The following is a 16,786-nucleotide window of genomic DNA, read 5'->3' on the forward strand; positions in this document are numbered from 1 at the left end:
GGGGGAGGGCCCAGCTGCCCGCCCGCCCGCCCGCGCTGCCCCGCACGCTGGCACCAGCTACGGTCGCCAGCATGTCGCCGACCAGCCACGGGCTCAGGGATCAGCCGGGTAATGCACCGCGCCGCCACGGGCCGGGCCGGGCGAGCTCCGGGGCGGGGCGGGCTGGGCCGGTTGCGCCTTTCCCGCCAACTTTTGCCACTGGGGGAGAGCGGCGCGGCGCCCACGTGCTCCGCCCCTGTCCCGCATCGCAGCCGGCCTGGCCCGGGCGAGACGCGGGCACCTGCGGGGCCCAGGGACAATGATGCAATCCGGGCTGCGGCTTAACTCACGTGCGCCGGCTTGGGGTCCATGCATGCGGTGTGTGTGTGTGCGCATTGCTGCTGTGCCCGTGCGTTTGCGTGTGTAGGCTGCTAGTGCGTGCATGTATGTGCTTTGTGTGTGCATGCCTGCATGTGTGTGTACAGGCTGCTAATGTGTGCGCTTTGCATGTGTGTGCATGCTGTTAATGCGTGCCTGTGCATTTGGAGTCCTGTGCATGCACGGCTGCTGTGTGTGCGTGAGTGCAGCTGCACGTGTGTGTACAAGCTGCTAGTGTGCATGTGTGTGATGCTAGCGTGTGTGCACACACGCTGCCACTGTGTGCATGTGTACACAAACTGCTAGTGTGCATAGTGTATTGCTGCTTGTGTTCTTTGCACGTGTATATGTTCTTTCCGTGTGTGTATGCTGTGCTAGTGTGTGCTTGTGTACATGCTACTTACTTGCATGTACATTTGTACACCCTGTATGCTTGCATGTGTGCCAGCATGTGCATAAATATACACGTGTATGTGTGTGTGTGTGTGTGTGTGTGTGTGTGTGAGAGACAGATCTCTTGTTTGCGTTAGTTACACGTGGGTTTTCCCTTGCACAACAAGAGTTTCTTGCTCTGTTTTATTTGCTGTCTTGCCCGCAGGTCAAATCCAATTCCAAACAGGTTTTGCTTTGTTTTAACAAACGGAGAAACTTTTGTTGTGTTGGTTCACGAATCTGTTATAATACCTGTGTTGGGGCTTAAGCAGACTTGGAAGCACACGTTTTAAAGGCCGATCTCTTAGATTTCACAGATTTTCAAAGGCCGATATCCACCTGAAAATCAAAAATAATTTCAGGGATGCTTCTTGAGGCCATCTATCAGTTTTAATAGTTCGCAACTACCTTGTTAGATGTCTTATCTTATCATGGTTACAAGAGGCACACGCAACCAAGAAGGTGACTCTGAAGTGTTGCCAGAGAAAGTAAACAGGCAGGAAAACAGACCCCAAAACAGATTTGTTGTTTGACTGCGGTGTTGTAGCTGTTCGAATTGGCCAGTCCCTTGGCTTCCCTTGTTGGTTGGATGGTTTAGCCTTCCAGCCAAGCCAAAGGTTCTTCCTCTGGGGCAAACAGTAATAGTCCAAAAGATGTTGGAGGTGGGGCGGCAATGGTGGCAGCAACTGAGTTAAAACTTTATCAGCAGAATCTAAGGGCATCTGTACGTGTACTCTGCAGTAGGGGGCATTTTAATAGGAGCAGCTCAGGAGCCACTCTAATTGAAATGCACGCAGTGTCTTGTGTATTCAGTATCCCGCATTTCAAAATGGCAGCGGGGGTGCTTTAACTAAGGCTTGTTCGACCAGCTTTAGTTAAAGTGCCCCGCCACCATTTTGAAACACAAGGATGCTGAATACGAGACACTGCAGCACACCGGAGCGTTCTGATTACTACGCTCCCAAACTCGATTAATCGAATCTGCTCCGATGCATCAGAGCACATGGAAAGTGCCCATTATAAATATTTTTTCCCTTTTTTGCAGGAATTCATCCTGCTTCTTGTGGGGCTCCCATTCAGTCCCTTGCTCAGTTTCTGGGAAAAAATACTTAAACTGAAGGGTGTGCTTGGAGCCAGACTCCCAGGTGTTCATGATATGGCTCCTCAAGCTGGCCTGAGAGCATCCCTTCTGCAGAGTAACGTGCAATTTATGCTGGTGTTGGTGCTGTATTTACTTGGGGATCCTTGGACTGGGATTATATGATGTGGATGCCTATGACAGAAAGAGAGTAGTTTCAGTGACCTGAAGAGGTCTCACACTAGCGTTAGTTTTTCCTAAATGACAATAGTCTCAAGCAGCACCTTGAGGACAATTTGGGTGAAAAGTCAATGAATCCTGCACTGGGTGTAGAGGTTTATTAACAGAATTGTTTTTTCTCACTCCCGCTGCTGTCCCCGACCTCCTAAGGACAATTTGTTTTGGATTGATGGGACCAGGAAGCCAAAAACTGCTGTCCTCCAGTGACTTTTTCATTTAATGTGATCACTGGGGTTAACGAGCTAGGCTGTGGGAATAGTAGTAGTGGTTTAGTAGCAGTAATGATTTAACTATCAGTTCACTGATCTGACAGTTAACAGGAGTGCACTTCATGATGAAATACGAACTAATGGTTGCTAATGCTGTAATCCTAGCTGTGGTTCATTTTCTCTCTCTTAATAAGAAATGCAAAACTAGTATGATTAACTTGCCAGTTGTGGGTATATGGCAGTGGTCTCCAGCCTTTTTAAGTAGGAGATCACTTTTGGAATTTAAAAGCAACCCAAGATCTACCGCCATCTCCCCTTCCCCCCAGCCCTGCAGGTAAATCTGTTGGGAAGAAAGGGGGGCAGATCAAGGGAGAAGGGAAAAAATTATTTGGGGATGCACCTCCCCAACAGGTAAGTCTGTGGGGGAAGGGGCAGGGGCATATTGAGGCCCCAGCCCTAGCCCCACTCCCTCCCTCACTGCTGGGGCCTCAATTTGTCCCTACCCCCTCAATGGCTGTGAGGGAGGGAGTAGGGCTGGAGCAGGGGCAGGCCCTGTAGCTGGGGTGGGTGGGATGGAGCCATGAGCATCTTGTCCGGGGGGCGTGAGAAGGGGGAGGCACACACCCCAAGAGGGAATGGGAAGGTGCATGCCCCTGGATCTGCACACGGGGCAGGCTGCAGCTGCAGGCTGGGCTGTTCCCAATGGGGGGGCTGGCCCGTGCTGTGCATGGACCAGGCTGGGAGCGGGGCTGGGGGGCGGAGGGAGGGGCTACAGCCACCCAAAATTTCTCTGTAGCACCCCCCATCGACCCCTCCCGCTCCCAGTGCTGCTGCTGCCCCAAGCACAGTGCAGCCCAGCCTCTGCTGGGAACAGCCCAGTGCAGCCTTCCTCTCCTCCTGCCCCCCACTCCCCAAGGGCATGGAGGCTGTGTGCCCAGGATCTGCACTGAGCTGCAGCTGTGGGCTGGGGCTGGGATGGTGTGCTGGGCTGTTCCTGGTGGAGGCTGGGCCGTACTGCACTCGGGATGGGCTGTGGTGGCACTGGGAGTGGGGATTGCGGGGAGCTACAGCGAATTTTCAGGTGGCTGCTCCCAGTGCCTGGCCTGAGCGTAGCATAGATCAGCCACTGGGAACAGCCTGGCCCTAGGCGGCAGCTGCAGTGTGCCTCATCCTGTGTGCAGATCCAGGGGCACGTGCCTCCTGTGCCCTCCTGGGGTGCATGCCTCCCCCTCCTTGTGCCCCCTGGCTGAGCTGCTCCTGGCTCCATCCCACCCCATCCAGGCTGCAGGAACTGCTCCTGCTCCAACCCCAATCCCTCCCTCACCGCTGCTGCAGCTGCCCCTCATTTGGGCCCCCCCAATCTATGTGGCAGAGGCAGCTGCTGTTTCAGGCTGGACTTTGTGCCCCAAGCCCTGCTGCAGCTGGCCTGGGAGCGGCCAGACACCATGTGCATCCCGCCACTGGGCTGAGCCGTGCCCTCATGTGGCCAGCCGCAGTTGCCTCTGCCCCGCACAGAGATGGGGGGCATGTGTGCTGTGGGAGCCCCCCTGCCCCTAGAGGACCTCTGAGGCTCCAATCCTCCCACCACCAGGCTGGGCTGGGGCCCCACTTACCTTCCTCTGCTCCTGGATGACCACACTGTCCCTTCCTCACCACGGGGGCCTCAATCTGGCCCCTGCCCCATCCCTCCCCATCCCCCACCAGCCCAGGATTGACTTAAATAGGTTCCCCAATCGGGGATTTGGGAACCACTGGTGTATGGTTTGTGTCCCCTTAGCCTGGAATCTGATTAAGATTATGTATAGTTGGGAGGGGAATGGGAGCCAGAACTAAGGGCAGTAGCCACACTGAAACTAAAGCCATCTCACTGCTTACATAATAATTGTATTGTTCATAACGTGAAATACCTCCCAGTTATGCCACAGTTTTCCCCAGAACAGCAAAAAAGGATGATGATAGTCCTTTATCCATCTGTGGCTCCAAATCCAGTGCTGCTTCCTCTCTGGGCTGTTCCTTGGATTGTTTGTCAGAATATGGACAGTCTGTCTCTCCTTGTAGCCTGTTCCTGCATTGTGATCTATTGTAGAGTTTGTTCCTGTGACTCTGTCTCATCTGCCACCAGTCAGAAGATCTGGCCATCCCCACATGAAAGCTTGTCTTGCAGGATTTCAGAGCTAGGAAGAAGATGCAGCAGGCCCTGAGGAGTGCTAGCATGCTGCCAAGTGGCTTGCATTTTGGGGGTGTTGGAAAGTGATTAGAAGAGCCAGGACATTCTGTGTTGATAAAGAGGGACAAAACTATTTTTTCTCTTGTGCAAAAAAAAAATGTTAGAAGCTTTAGAGCGGTGCAGATCTCATAGTACCTGTTGGCTTTTGCTTATTAATGAAAGTGCAGATGTGTAGGTAGTGTTTGACATGTTTTGGGGGTAGGAAATTGTCTTTATTTCCTGTCTTCAAGCCTAGTATAGAGTCTGAATGCAGGGAAGGTAGCTGTGGTTAGAGACACTATTAAGAGAAACCTTTGGTGTTTGGTATTACTAATAACCTGTTTATATACTCAAAGTAGGAAAAACTGAATTTCTTTTTACTTAATATTGCATTTTTTCTCAAGTGTAGCTGTGAAAAGCTGGAGTGATTATTTTCACTTTATTTTTACCTGAGTTCCCAACATGTTTCTGTTTAATTTATGTGCTCTTAACTCGTCTTCTATTCTTCTCCCATGCCCCAACCTTTATTTTTAATAGAACCTACATTTGAGGTTGAAAACCTTTTATCCAGAGTCACTGAAGTAAATGTGGATCTTTCTTCTCTCCTGAGTAATGAGGTGTAGATCCAGACCCTCAATTGCTTTTGTCATTCTTTAAGCATCGCAAATAGGTGTATTGCTCTAGCTTCACCTTGTATTTCAGTGATAGGTAATTTTTCTGTGTACAGGTTTCCCTCACTTTATGCGGGTTCTGTATGTGTGAATTTGTTCTTATACGATGACCCATTTTATACCAAAAATGTTGTTATATGTGAGGTAAATTCACTCCTATGTGATCTGTGTGAAGGAAGCCCACAGTCAGCTGCTTTGTGTGGTGCATTGTGGGAGTGACATGCACCAAAATATAGTCTCCTGTGTGGATCTGTGTTCCTCGCTCGTTGTCTGTGACACGTGTTTCTGTAATTGCCACCCCCATTGTGATGGTGCCTTGTGCTTGTGTGTACTGTCTGCTGTTGGTGAGTACCAAAATTGTACTGTAAAAGTGGTAGAAATAGGTCTGGGGGTCAGTACTGTCGAGGTCTTGGAACGTATCCCTATTTGTTACATTGTAAAGTGGGTTCTCTTTATGCGAATTTGAGTTATGTGCCGTTTTCCAGGAATGCATGTACAGCATAGTGAGGGAAACCTGTATAAAGGAATGCTTTAGGTTGGAAGCGTTACAAAATAAAAAGCTAATTTTGCCTTGAAGAAGCAGGGAGGCCTTTTCAATGCTGCAGGGTCACTGTTGGGCTAGATTACTGACAGCAAACAAATAGTCATGAGACACGTTTGCATCCGACTGTGCCAGAATCTGTGGCGCGAGCTAAATCTGCAGCCCTGAAACTCCCACTTCAATGGATTTCTGCAGCAGTAAAAATCAAAGGAGTAGGCCTCTTGAGGGAATGTCTATGGGGGGGATAAACAGCATGAATTATTTCACTGATTTGCCAGTTTACTTTATGGAAAAGGAAGCAGAGGCTACCCTAGAGGCTCCTCAACCTTCCCTCTGCCCCTATTACTAACTCCTTGCTGGTTTCCTGGGGCTCCTCCTGGGTGCAGTCTCCTGCTCATCTAAATGCAGCTGCAGGCACAGGCTGTTCTCACTCATGTTAAATTATTGCATATTTTAGGCATAGCACAACGGCTGATTTCTGTTAGTTTAGAATAAAGTAACAAATCTTTTACTGAGATTGTTGGGCTTCTTTATCTTAAAAGTACTTAGTTATGAAAGCTATATATAGAAATATCAAAATTCCTTACAGTTTGTTTGGCTTTGTTTTTCAAGTAGATACCACAAAAAGCCTAAAAGATGAAATTGAGTCTGTTTTGCTGGAGCGGATTATGGTTTTGGATGGAGGAATGGGAACCATGATTCAGCAGCACGCGCTGTCAGAAGAGGACTTCCGAGGGCAAGAATTTCAAGACCATCCCAAACCTCTAAAAGGCAACAATGATCTTCTGAGTATAACTCAGCCTGACATCATCTACAAAATTCACAAGGTATTACATGATTTCTAAATCTCTTGATTTAAAGAGGGAAAAAATAATCTATTCCTTGTATGTATTACTGTACTTTTGGGGGGTTTGACTAATACTGATTGTCTCATTTAAATGAAAAAATAATAATTTGAAGGTTGTATCACTTGTATATTGTGAACCAAAGAATTGTCAGGTGACCTGACCTGTGGCAGGCCAGTAAAAAGCATGTTACTTATTCAAGAGGCTCCTTTGCTAGTGCGCTACAAATTGATGGATGGTATATATGGTCCAGTGTCTTCCTGTGTGGTTACTGCCCACTGTCTGGTTTCTTGGGTCCTCTTCTGAAAAACAAAACGAAACCATGGGCACTATATTTCCCCTTATCCTACCTTCTAGTACCTTCCTTGACATCTGCGAGTTGTCAAAGGCAGTAACCAATGGTTGTTAAATCACTACATTATCCAAATTTTTCCAAGTTATAGCAAAACTTAATTCTCCCTAGCTGCAGTACTCAGGTAGTGTTATAACTAATTGATATTTGCATATGACCTCAAACCTGTTCATTGGGGTTTTTTATTTCTGATTCCCTGTCATCTTTTAAGTATTTTAACGATACCTTTTTAAGTATTTTAGTTTTATTTTAATGCTCAGTCTCTTAAGACTTGTTTGGTAACGTAACACTTTTTAGAGAATCGGGAACTTTCTAGTGCTGTGGAGGAGGTTAAGGAAAAAAGCTGTTTGAAGCTGTTCCTAGGAAATGGTCAAAGCTCTATCAGGTGAGCTGACTTGACACCAAACCCTGGAAATTCTCCATGTTGGGCTTCAGATTTCTTAATCTTTTTCAACCCATCTAGGTTGAAAGCTGGTGAAATTTGCAGGCTTGGCATGATCTATAAAGATGTTAGAGCTTCACAAAATCCTTGGAGGATAACGTATTTATGGACAGTAACTTGAAAAATGCCCCTTTAGTGCTCTGTCTCTCTGTCTCTCTCTGCTTGAAAAGTGGAGTCCTTTAAATAGGCACTCTAGTTTTTACTAAGTAGTTTTTACCTGTGCTTTGGTTGATAAGTGAGATCTAAAAGGAAGATGCCATTTTTCAAAAGTCAAAACTGATTTCCCAGTTAGAGCAAATTATCATTTTAATACTGTTCTGGTATATAGTAATTTTAAGCACTTAAAAAAAAGAGCTTGAAATGCATAAATCTTTAAATATAAAATAGTATGCATGTATTTAAGAAATGCTCTAAAAGGAGGTTTAAGTGTACCTTTTATCATACAATATGCATCTTTTCCTCTAATAAAGTATGTTTGTCGTTAATGAGGACACTCTCAGAATAGGAGGAAAAAACATGCTTCTGTCTTAACACCCCCCCCCCCCCCCTCTAGTCATTGTTACAAATCATACCTGAAGTCATGGTAAATGAGAGATTAGAGAGATTAATTTTTTAATTTGTTAATATTGTGATCAACTGTGGTAGCAAACATCTCAATGAAGCCAATGAAATAATCTTCCCTGTTTGTCTGTCCAGTGCATGAATAGCTGGTGTGCATTAGGTTAAAGGAGCAAAAGTGCTAAATGCAGTTGTTGCCAGTCATATTTGTATGCATAGTTTTGTATGCTTACATCTCTGAGTGAATAATTGTTCATTTATTTTAGTTGCGTCCCAAATGTGCAAGATGTATGTTCTAAAAGCATGATGGCATCATCTGTGCACCAGAGAGCTTTCTTGGTAACGGTTGTTGTGACACAATAAGTAAATGGAGAAATAAAAATTCAAGCAGCTAAAGAAAGTTGTAGGCCATGAAAGGAATTTTTCACCCTGCTTTCATTGATTTCAGGAGTTAGGTGGCTAAATACCTTCATGGTTTTGGGCCGTAATTGCTAGTTTAGACATGATCCTTAATAAACACAAATCCTCCTGGAATTCTATTCCACTGCATTCTACTCTGTTTTCACTGTTTCTAGATTTCCCTTCACTACTGAACTTTTTAAACCTCTCTCACCACCTAAACACTGCTTTTTCTTGTTTCTTCTGGCAAGTTCTACTAATATTTTTTTGCCTCTGGCAATTAGCCTTTTCCCACCATGTCACTGCTTGAAAATTCAGACTGAACTTCTGGTTCTGTTGTAAGCTGGGGCAAAGTTCCCATTCACTTCAAGTAGACCAGAATTTCAGTTTCAGCTGGTAAACACTGCTCTGGTACATTTTGTATTAGTTTATAACAGGCTAATAATGTCTATTAAAGCAATATATGATTTAGTAGATTGCTTATGACCATCCATAATGGATGCGTAACATCAGTTCCTGGGTCACAGATGGACAGTGTCAGTAATTTGCTTTAATTCTTCTTAAACTACTTTATTACATTAAAAAGGTTTTTAAAACCAACATGGCACATGCTGTGTCCTTGCAGTGTCACAGCTCCTTAGTCTGACCATATAAGTGCATGTGCTCTTCAATTTGCCACTTGCAAAGGGCTGAGGGCTTGCATCCAATCATAGTGGATGCCAAGAGGCAGCCCTGCATTGGACAGTATACCTTGCAAGTGGCTCTCAATTCAATTTGATTTTTGCACCTGTGTTTTATAACTTGTATAAAACTTGAATAGTTCTTGGTTCTTTTTTTTTTTTTTTTCAGATACCTAAGTACATGTGTAACTTTAGGCACTTCAAGGAGACAGTTTGCATGCTTAAAGTTAGGTTTATACTTGTCTACATACCTGGATCAGGGACTTAATTACATAATCTTAATATGAAGTATAATTCTGATATTAAAGCATTGCACATATGTAGCAGTCCTCACTGTGTGCAACACATTCTCAAAACAGTAGGAGTAGTATTTGAGTTGGGACTGCAGGATTTGGCATGCCATGAATGAAAAAGGAATTTTACTTCATAGCTTTCAACGAAATTAGACAAATGTTAGAAGGAAATAGTGTTGGGGAATCCAGTCTCCTTATCCTTATTCTGGGTCCTTAAGACTCTATTTTTGTTTTATTTATTTATTTATTTATTAATTTATTTATTTATTTGCTTGTTTGTTTGCAGGAGTATTTGCTGTCAGGTGCTGATATCATTGAAACAAACACTTTCAGCAGCACCAGAGTTGCGCAGGCTGACTATGGGCTGGAGGATTTGGTAAAAATTTTATACTACTTGTGCATCAAGATGTTAATAAAAATTTCTTTTTTGTCCCAGCAGCTAAGGTTACCCTAGTCCCAAAGTCCATCAGGTTCATGTTGACTGCTAAGTGCACGCTGTGTACAGATGTACAGAACCTGGGTGTACAGATAAGGTTCTTGAGGTCTTTGCTACTTGGGAGAGAAATATCACAAATTATTTGTAGCCTACTTCCATTGTTGCAAAGGAGGTTGTGTGACAGCTGCACTGTGACAGCTGTCGATAGAGGCACAGGCAGTAACCATTTGTCATAGTTTATTTGAATATATACAGAAGGGTCTTGTTCTGCAAACAGGAACATTCTGCTTCAGTGTTTCCAATTTCATTAGGTGCCACAGTGGAAATGTGTGGTGTACTTGAATATTGCCTTTGTACATTACAAGTAGGACAGAACATTATTACAGCAGTACATAGGATTCTTTTGAGCTCAGGTTTATCATGATTTTCCTTGAGGTTGTTTCATTTTTAACTTTATTTTAGCAGCTGAGTAACACTTGGAAATATGTATTAAAATGAGTTGATTTTTTTCCCCCCTTTTTAAATAAGCTGACATTTATCCTCTTTGGACCTCCCATCATTCCAGCTGATCTTCAGTTCTTTCCAGTCTTAGTGGGAGTGAAGAATGTTTAGTAGTTTACAGAAGGAGCCCTCAGTCACTTCCCCATAAACTAGTTTTAACCAGAGATGCGTGGTGGAGTGGGATTCATCTCATATAATCGCATCCCTGCAGTGCCCTTTAGAGCTTCATATAACAAAGCACTTTTCTGATGCTTAAGGTTTTCTGTAGCGCTTGCATGTATTTGTCTTGCCTAAAGTATGCTTAGAATGCACTGCATGCTTGTTTAGGGGAGCGTTATTGCAGTAAGCTGCTTTGCTAGTTTTCTTTGAAGAAGAGCCATAATATATGGGATTGACCTTTTCTGTTAGCACAAAGTAACTGGCTCTCACTGTTTCAGGTTTATCGGTTAAACAGAATCTCAGCGCAGGTGGCCAGAAAAGCGGCTGATGATGTAACTACTCTTACAGGTGAACAGCATGGACTTTTTTCTTTTTAATTCAAATGCTTCCTTTCCATGTTTGTTTGTCTCTTTACAAGCCCTGGAACACTTGTTACTGTGGGTGTTGTGCTTGACTGCATCTGGGAGCAGCGATGCTCCTGGTTGTTCTCTGAGAATCCAAAAGCAGCAGTGATTTTTTTTTTTTTCATTGCGTGCTATCTAGATTTGTAAGATGCTACTCTAGTTCCTGTAGTAAAGGGCTGAATCAGCAGGGTGCTAATTATCACCTTCTAACACCAAACTGTCCCCTGCTTATTAGCCAGTCATTGGATTGTCTAGATAATTGTTTCCTAATTTAATCTATAATTTTTACAGCTTTTCTCTGTCTTGCAGACAGGTATGAATAAAATAAGTGTCACTTTGCTTTAGAATTTCTCTGTATAGGTCTGTGCTGCGCATGTAAAAATAATTAACTGAGACTTAAGAATGCACTGATGTGATGGCTCACTGTTGTATGGTGTACCAATGCCTGAGTAGCAGCATAGGAATGCAGCCAGGCACCCAGAGCACAGCAGCAGCAGTGACTTGTGGTGCTGACACGATTGCTATTGCGATTGCTATTGTGTGGCTTCAGGAGCAGCTGCTTTTTTTTATGGCCCACCTACCCCAGGATGGTGCAAGGGTGCCACTGGCACCCCACTTGCTATGGTACTGTGTATGAGTATGTAACATTTCCTCTCTTACATGGTAAAAATCAAATCTACTTACATGTGTGGTGCTAACTATCTTCTGCCCGGTGTTAAATAAGAACCACCTTTACCTCAAAAGCAGGGGACCTATGCTTTTGGAACAGGAGGTGCTGAAGTCAATCCACTATTTTGCATTGATGTTGTGTGTTACAGTGATATGATTATCTGACCAGAAATGAGTCTAATTTCTTTCTTTCTTCCTTCTCCCCATACCTTCTCCTCATCTTTTTAGGGTGTAAGAGATATGTGGCTGGAGCTATGGGTCCTACAAACAGGACACTATCACTGTCCCCCTCAGTGGAGAGACCGGACTATAGGAACATTAGTAAGTACCGTAACTTAGTTTTGTTGTAATTTTCATAATAGCCACATACAGAAGGCTCCTCCAGCTAAAGCTACATCAAATAATGCTTATTTCATTTTACAGCTTTTGATGAGCTGGTTGAAGCTTACCAAGAACAAGCCAAAGGACTTTTGGATGGAGGAGTTGATATCTTGTTAGTGGAAACTATATTTGATACAGCCAATGCAAAGGTGAGATTTTGGAGAATACTTCTTAGGTAATTTCACAGTTTTGTGAAATGCATAGGTAAAATTTAAGCAGAAGGAAGGACATTTCAGCAGAAAGAAGGACAGCAGTGGCCAGAAAGAGCTTAGCAGACATTAGTTATTAAACACATAAAAAAGATCTTTACTCTTCTGTTTGTATTATTGTCCTTGTAATATTTAATGACAGTTTGTAGATCATAACACATAATCTGAAAGAAGTTCTTCTTCATGTCTTTTATTTGCCAGTTCTGTTTTTAAAATGATCAAAGTTTTCTTGATCAGGGCTGTCAATTCTTCTGGTCCATAGGCTGGATGAGTTTCATGGAGCCAGCTCACAGGCCAGTGCGTGAAACTGTATCATCCGGCCTTCAGGGCTGTCTGTGGGGCCACACATTTGTTGACAGAAATATTATTTGCCTCCTGGAACCATGGCAGCTGCCACTCCTCTTGCAGCACAAAATCTGGCTCTGTGGATTTTGGTTTTTTTTAAATCATGGAAAATCAGAGCTCCCCCTGCCCCCTTTGCTCACCAGGCCACAGGTTCAGCTGCTGGCTACCTCTGCCCCCCCCCACCCCCATATTGCTGGCCATGTGCATGTGTGTGCATGCATGACACCCCCTAAGTCCTGTTCCCCCAACCCAAAACAGGCTGGAACTCTGTCAGCCTGCAAGAGTAAACAGCCTTAGACCTCCTAGTTACTCTGACATATTTCCCCCCATCTACCTGTGGTGCTGGCCTTCATGAAAGAAATTCCAGAATAATGTAGTGCAGCTTTTTACAGTAGGTTGTAAAAAAGCTATTGAGGGAAAAGAAAAAGAAGCAAAAAAGAAGTTCTGGTAACTTTTTGTGATATTGTTATTTCACAGGCAGCTCTCTTTGCTCTCCGGAAACTGTTCAAAGAAGAATATAAACCCAAGCCAATATTTGTAAGCACAAGACATTTTACTTTAATTACTGAGGATTCATAACTGGTATGGGATGGAATGTAGTGTTATTTTTATTTAATAGAAAAACATATGCAGTATAACACATGCAGCAAAGGCAGCTTGTCTTTTTACAATGGACTGTTTTGAACTGCCAAACTTATCTTAATATCCTTAGGAAATATGAAGCATTTGTCGTACAGACTGTGTTGATCCTTACAATGTGAAGCTTAATGGGCTCAATCTATTCGGTTCACTGAAGAGAAGCCTGGAATGTGACTGTCATTTGTGTGTAGGCACTAGCGTGGAAAAGGGATCTGACGGGGTGGTGGTGGGGATGTTCTTAGACTTATTACGAAGACAGACAAGCTGCAAGTTAGACATTCAGTTAGACATGTTCTACCTTCAATCTGTCTGCATTGTACCTTCAACCTGCAATTTTCTGGAGGTTAGGTTCATTTAAACACAGGAAAAGCATACCAATAACAATGATAAACTTGTTCTCATTTGGAGTCTTTAAGATACAATTAGATATCCTCCTAAAAGACTGCACTTCAGTCCAGCTTCTGGGAGAAATTCTGTGGCCTTTGTATACAAGAGCTCAGACTGGATAATCATAGGGCATTTTTACACATGCAAGTGCTGCAGCGTTGAAAAGTGCCTGGTGCTGCATTGTTTACAATTGTATAAGTGGCAAAATGCATGTCAACGCACAGAAAATGGCAGTGGTCCACTTTAGAACTAAAACACATAGCAAGTGTTTTAGTTCAAAAGCGCACCACTGCCATTTTCTCTGTAGTGATGCGCATTTCGTTGCTTATACAACTGCAAGCAATGCAGCGCCATGCGCATCTGCTTATATGCAGAACAGACTTGATTAATTGAGTGTGCTCCAACTTGGGTGCATCTGGGCATGAAAATGTATGTGTATAAATGCCATAGCGCTTTGTTTTAGTCGGAGAGTGTACTTGAAATCTAAGTGTTATTTTTCTTTACACAACTCTTCGTGAGCCTGTAGACTCCATGGATGGCAGGTAGGGAGAGAGCCAGATTCCAGAGCCAAAGAGTTTATAGTCCAAGCCCCCTAATATTTTATGGCTTAAATGAGGTTCTGTTTGGTCCTAAGGATCTATTCATGTAAAGTGCTTTGCAAAGTTGGGGCTTACAATCATACCTAAGGCAGAGGGTGTGGAAGACTTATTGTTAGGATTCTTGGCTGATAACCACAAGTTTGTTGAGCTGTTTGGTCATAGGTTTATCTCCATTAGAGGTTGCATAGGGGGAAGTGTTGGGGGCTGTACGGGAGAGAAGTTTGGCTTGCTCTGGTTTTGAGTAGAGTGCTATTTGATATTTTTGTTTGCTTTTTGAGTGCAGAATTTTTTAACATGCTTTAATTTTTAATCCTGTTTCTTCCCCTCCCCCTTCCACTCCTTTTGGTATTTAGGTTTCTGGAACCATTATAGATAAGAGTGGACGCACACTTTCTGGCCAGACAGGAGAGGCATTTGTCATCAGCATATCCCACTGTGAGCCACTTTGGTAAGAGAATACTTTCTGGAGTCCATAAGGTTGTATAGAAATGGTATGTTTTTTTTAAAGTCTATTTCTATAGTAAGTTGAGAACAACGTTACCTGCAGCCATTGCTAATTCTGAACATTGTTAGCATGTTTTAGCTTGGTTTCCTTATCTAGTAGAGACAGGAATTACTTTTCCTGTCTGTAGTAGTGAATTCTGTTACAATATATGGTTTCAACTAACTTTATTTTAATCATGATTAATTTGATTGGTAGAGACAAAGCCAGACTGTTTTTAAAACAACTTTCATGAAATCATGCTTGGATCTGAAACACAGACTTTCAGATTCATGGAGACTTAAGACCTGGAGTAAACAGGGACTAAATGGTTTTGGCTGATAAAAAGAATAGTAAAGTATTATTATTTATAAAACGTCATCAGGTGACTGGTTTTGAGGATGGGGAGAGCAGGGGATGTGAAATACCTTGACTTCAGTAAAGGCCTTCTATATGGTCTCCCATGATGTTCTCCTAGGTAAGCTAACACAATCCAGTCTAGATCATGGCTGTCCAACTGGTGGCTTGCGGGCTGCTTGCAGCCATCGAGCACTTAAGCTGCAGCCCATGGGCCCTGATGGCTGCCTCTCCCACTGCCACATGGTGGGGGAGGGCCCAGGGGTCCATGTACTGCCTGTGCAGCAGGAGGTGAGGGGGAGTCGTATGCCACTGGCAGAACTTGCATACAGGATGTGGGGAAGGTGCCATATGCTGCTGATGCAGACTGTGCAGCTGTGGGGATCCTGGAGTGTGGTTGCATGTGGCAACTGACCACACTGAAGTTGGACAGCTCTGGTTTAGATGAAAGTACTGTAAAGTGGGTTCATAGCTGGTTAGATTATCTTGCTTAGAGACTAAAAGGTGTGATTTCTAAGTGAGGAGAGGGATTAAGTGGGGTTTGTGCAGGGGTCTGTTGTAGGTCTGGTACTTTAATACCAAAGAACTTGAATACTTTGGGGGTTTAGGGTTCCTGATCCCCTTGCAAAAATGAGAGGCTATGAAGTAACGGGGATACAGAGCCACAGCAAACACATGTCAAGGCCCCTAAGGTGGTCTAGGTGTTTGCTGCTGTTTTTATTTCAAAGGGCACCACTTCTCCAATCATCTGTGTGGGGCTGTTGATGAGCTCAGGCTGAATGGAAAAACAGCACCCTTTGAAGTAAAAGCTGCAGAAGGCAGTGGAGTAGGTCCTTCTTAATTTGGCAACCTTTGCCTAGTAAGCAGCGTAAGCCAAGTAACCATCCAGATACAGTAGAACCACAAGTATTTGTATCTTTAATGACTTGGAAGATGGAATTGAGTGCACACTTAGTACATTTGCAGATGATACTATGCTGGGTGCAGTAGCAGATGCTTTGGAGAACAGAATTAGGATTCAAAACTACTTCATGCTGCTTCAAAATACTTGGAAAAGTGGCCTGAATAAATTGTGTGAAATTCAGGAAAAGACGAGTTCAGAGTTTTGTGCTTAGGACAGAACAGTCACGTAATACATATTGGGGGGCAACTGGCTAGGATGTCATACTAGAAGAAAAGGGCCTGAGGCTTATGTTGGAGCCCAAGCTGAATGAGTAGCTAGTGTGTTATTGTTGAACCCCTGCCCCCCAAAAAGCCAATGACAGGTACACTGACAGGAATATCATGTGCAAATCACAGGACATGATTCTTTCATGCTATTCAGATGGGGCTTCATCTGCCCAGTTTGGGTGACCACATTTCAAGAAAGGTATGGACAAAATGGAAAATGTCTACTAGAGAGCAGCAAAAATAATTAGAGGCATAGGAAACATGCTAAGGAAAAATTGAAAAAATTGGGATTTTTTAATTTAGAGAAGAATGAGGGGGAGGGTTTGTTAACAGTCTTGAAACACTTGAAGGATTATTGTAAAGAGGTTGGTTATGATCTGTCCCCTAGGTACACAGACTACATAGAGAGATGGTGGAATCACCACGGCTGGAAGTTTTCAAGAGCAGGTTAGACATACATTTATGTAGGATGGTTCAAACAGGGAAGTTGCTTCCTTGAACAGGCAGCTGGACTAGGTGGCTTTTTGTAGTTGTTTAAGCCAGAGGCATAGCATGAAAAAAATGCACCCTGAGCAGTCTTCTCTCATCCTCCCCTGTCTCCTCTCCTACCTTCTGACTTGTAGGTGTAGGAACAGCAGCCAGCAGCTGATGCAAGATGTGCAGGGACTTATTCTTTAAAAAGGCAGTGGAATTTGCTGCTACTGGCAGGAGGGGGAACTTTTATCTTACTTTTTGTGCTGAAGCAC

At 43.8% G+C, this 16,786-nt stretch overlaps 1 protein-coding gene across 5 annotated transcripts in view; it reads left to right on the forward strand.

Moving 5' to 3' along the window:
* Nucleotides 1-16,786, forward strand: part of MTR (5-methyltetrahydrofolate-homocysteine methyltransferase) — a 75,295-nt gene continuing 58,509 nt past the window's right edge. For 2 of the 5 annotated variants that reach the window (XM_059715684.1, XM_059715701.1), the window contains exons 1-8: nt 5,399-5,537; nt 6,347-6,561; nt 9,590-9,679; nt 10,678-10,747; nt 11,701-11,793; nt 11,896-12,002; nt 12,885-12,944; nt 14,386-14,480. In XM_059715684.1, coding sequence (XP_059571667.1) covers nt 5,414-5,537; nt 6,347-6,561; nt 9,590-9,679; nt 10,678-10,747; nt 11,701-11,793; nt 11,896-12,002; nt 12,885-12,944; nt 14,386-14,480 — 854 coding nt within the window. In that variant the 5' untranslated portion in view covers nt 5,399-5,413. Of the gene's footprint in view, nt 109-5,398; nt 5,538-6,346; nt 6,562-9,589; nt 9,680-10,677; nt 10,748-11,700; nt 11,794-11,895; nt 12,003-12,884; nt 12,945-14,385; nt 14,481-16,786 lie in introns of those variants that run through there. The other 3 variants (XM_019479749.2, XM_019479748.2, XM_059715694.1) reach the window with 3 other exon arrangements.

The sequence above is a fragment of the Alligator mississippiensis genome, chromosome 1 (genome assembly GCF_030867095.1).
Source record: "Alligator mississippiensis isolate rAllMis1 chromosome 1, rAllMis1, whole genome shotgun sequence".
Classification (NCBI taxonomy): domain Eukaryota; kingdom Metazoa; phylum Chordata; order Crocodylia; family Alligatoridae; genus Alligator; species Alligator mississippiensis.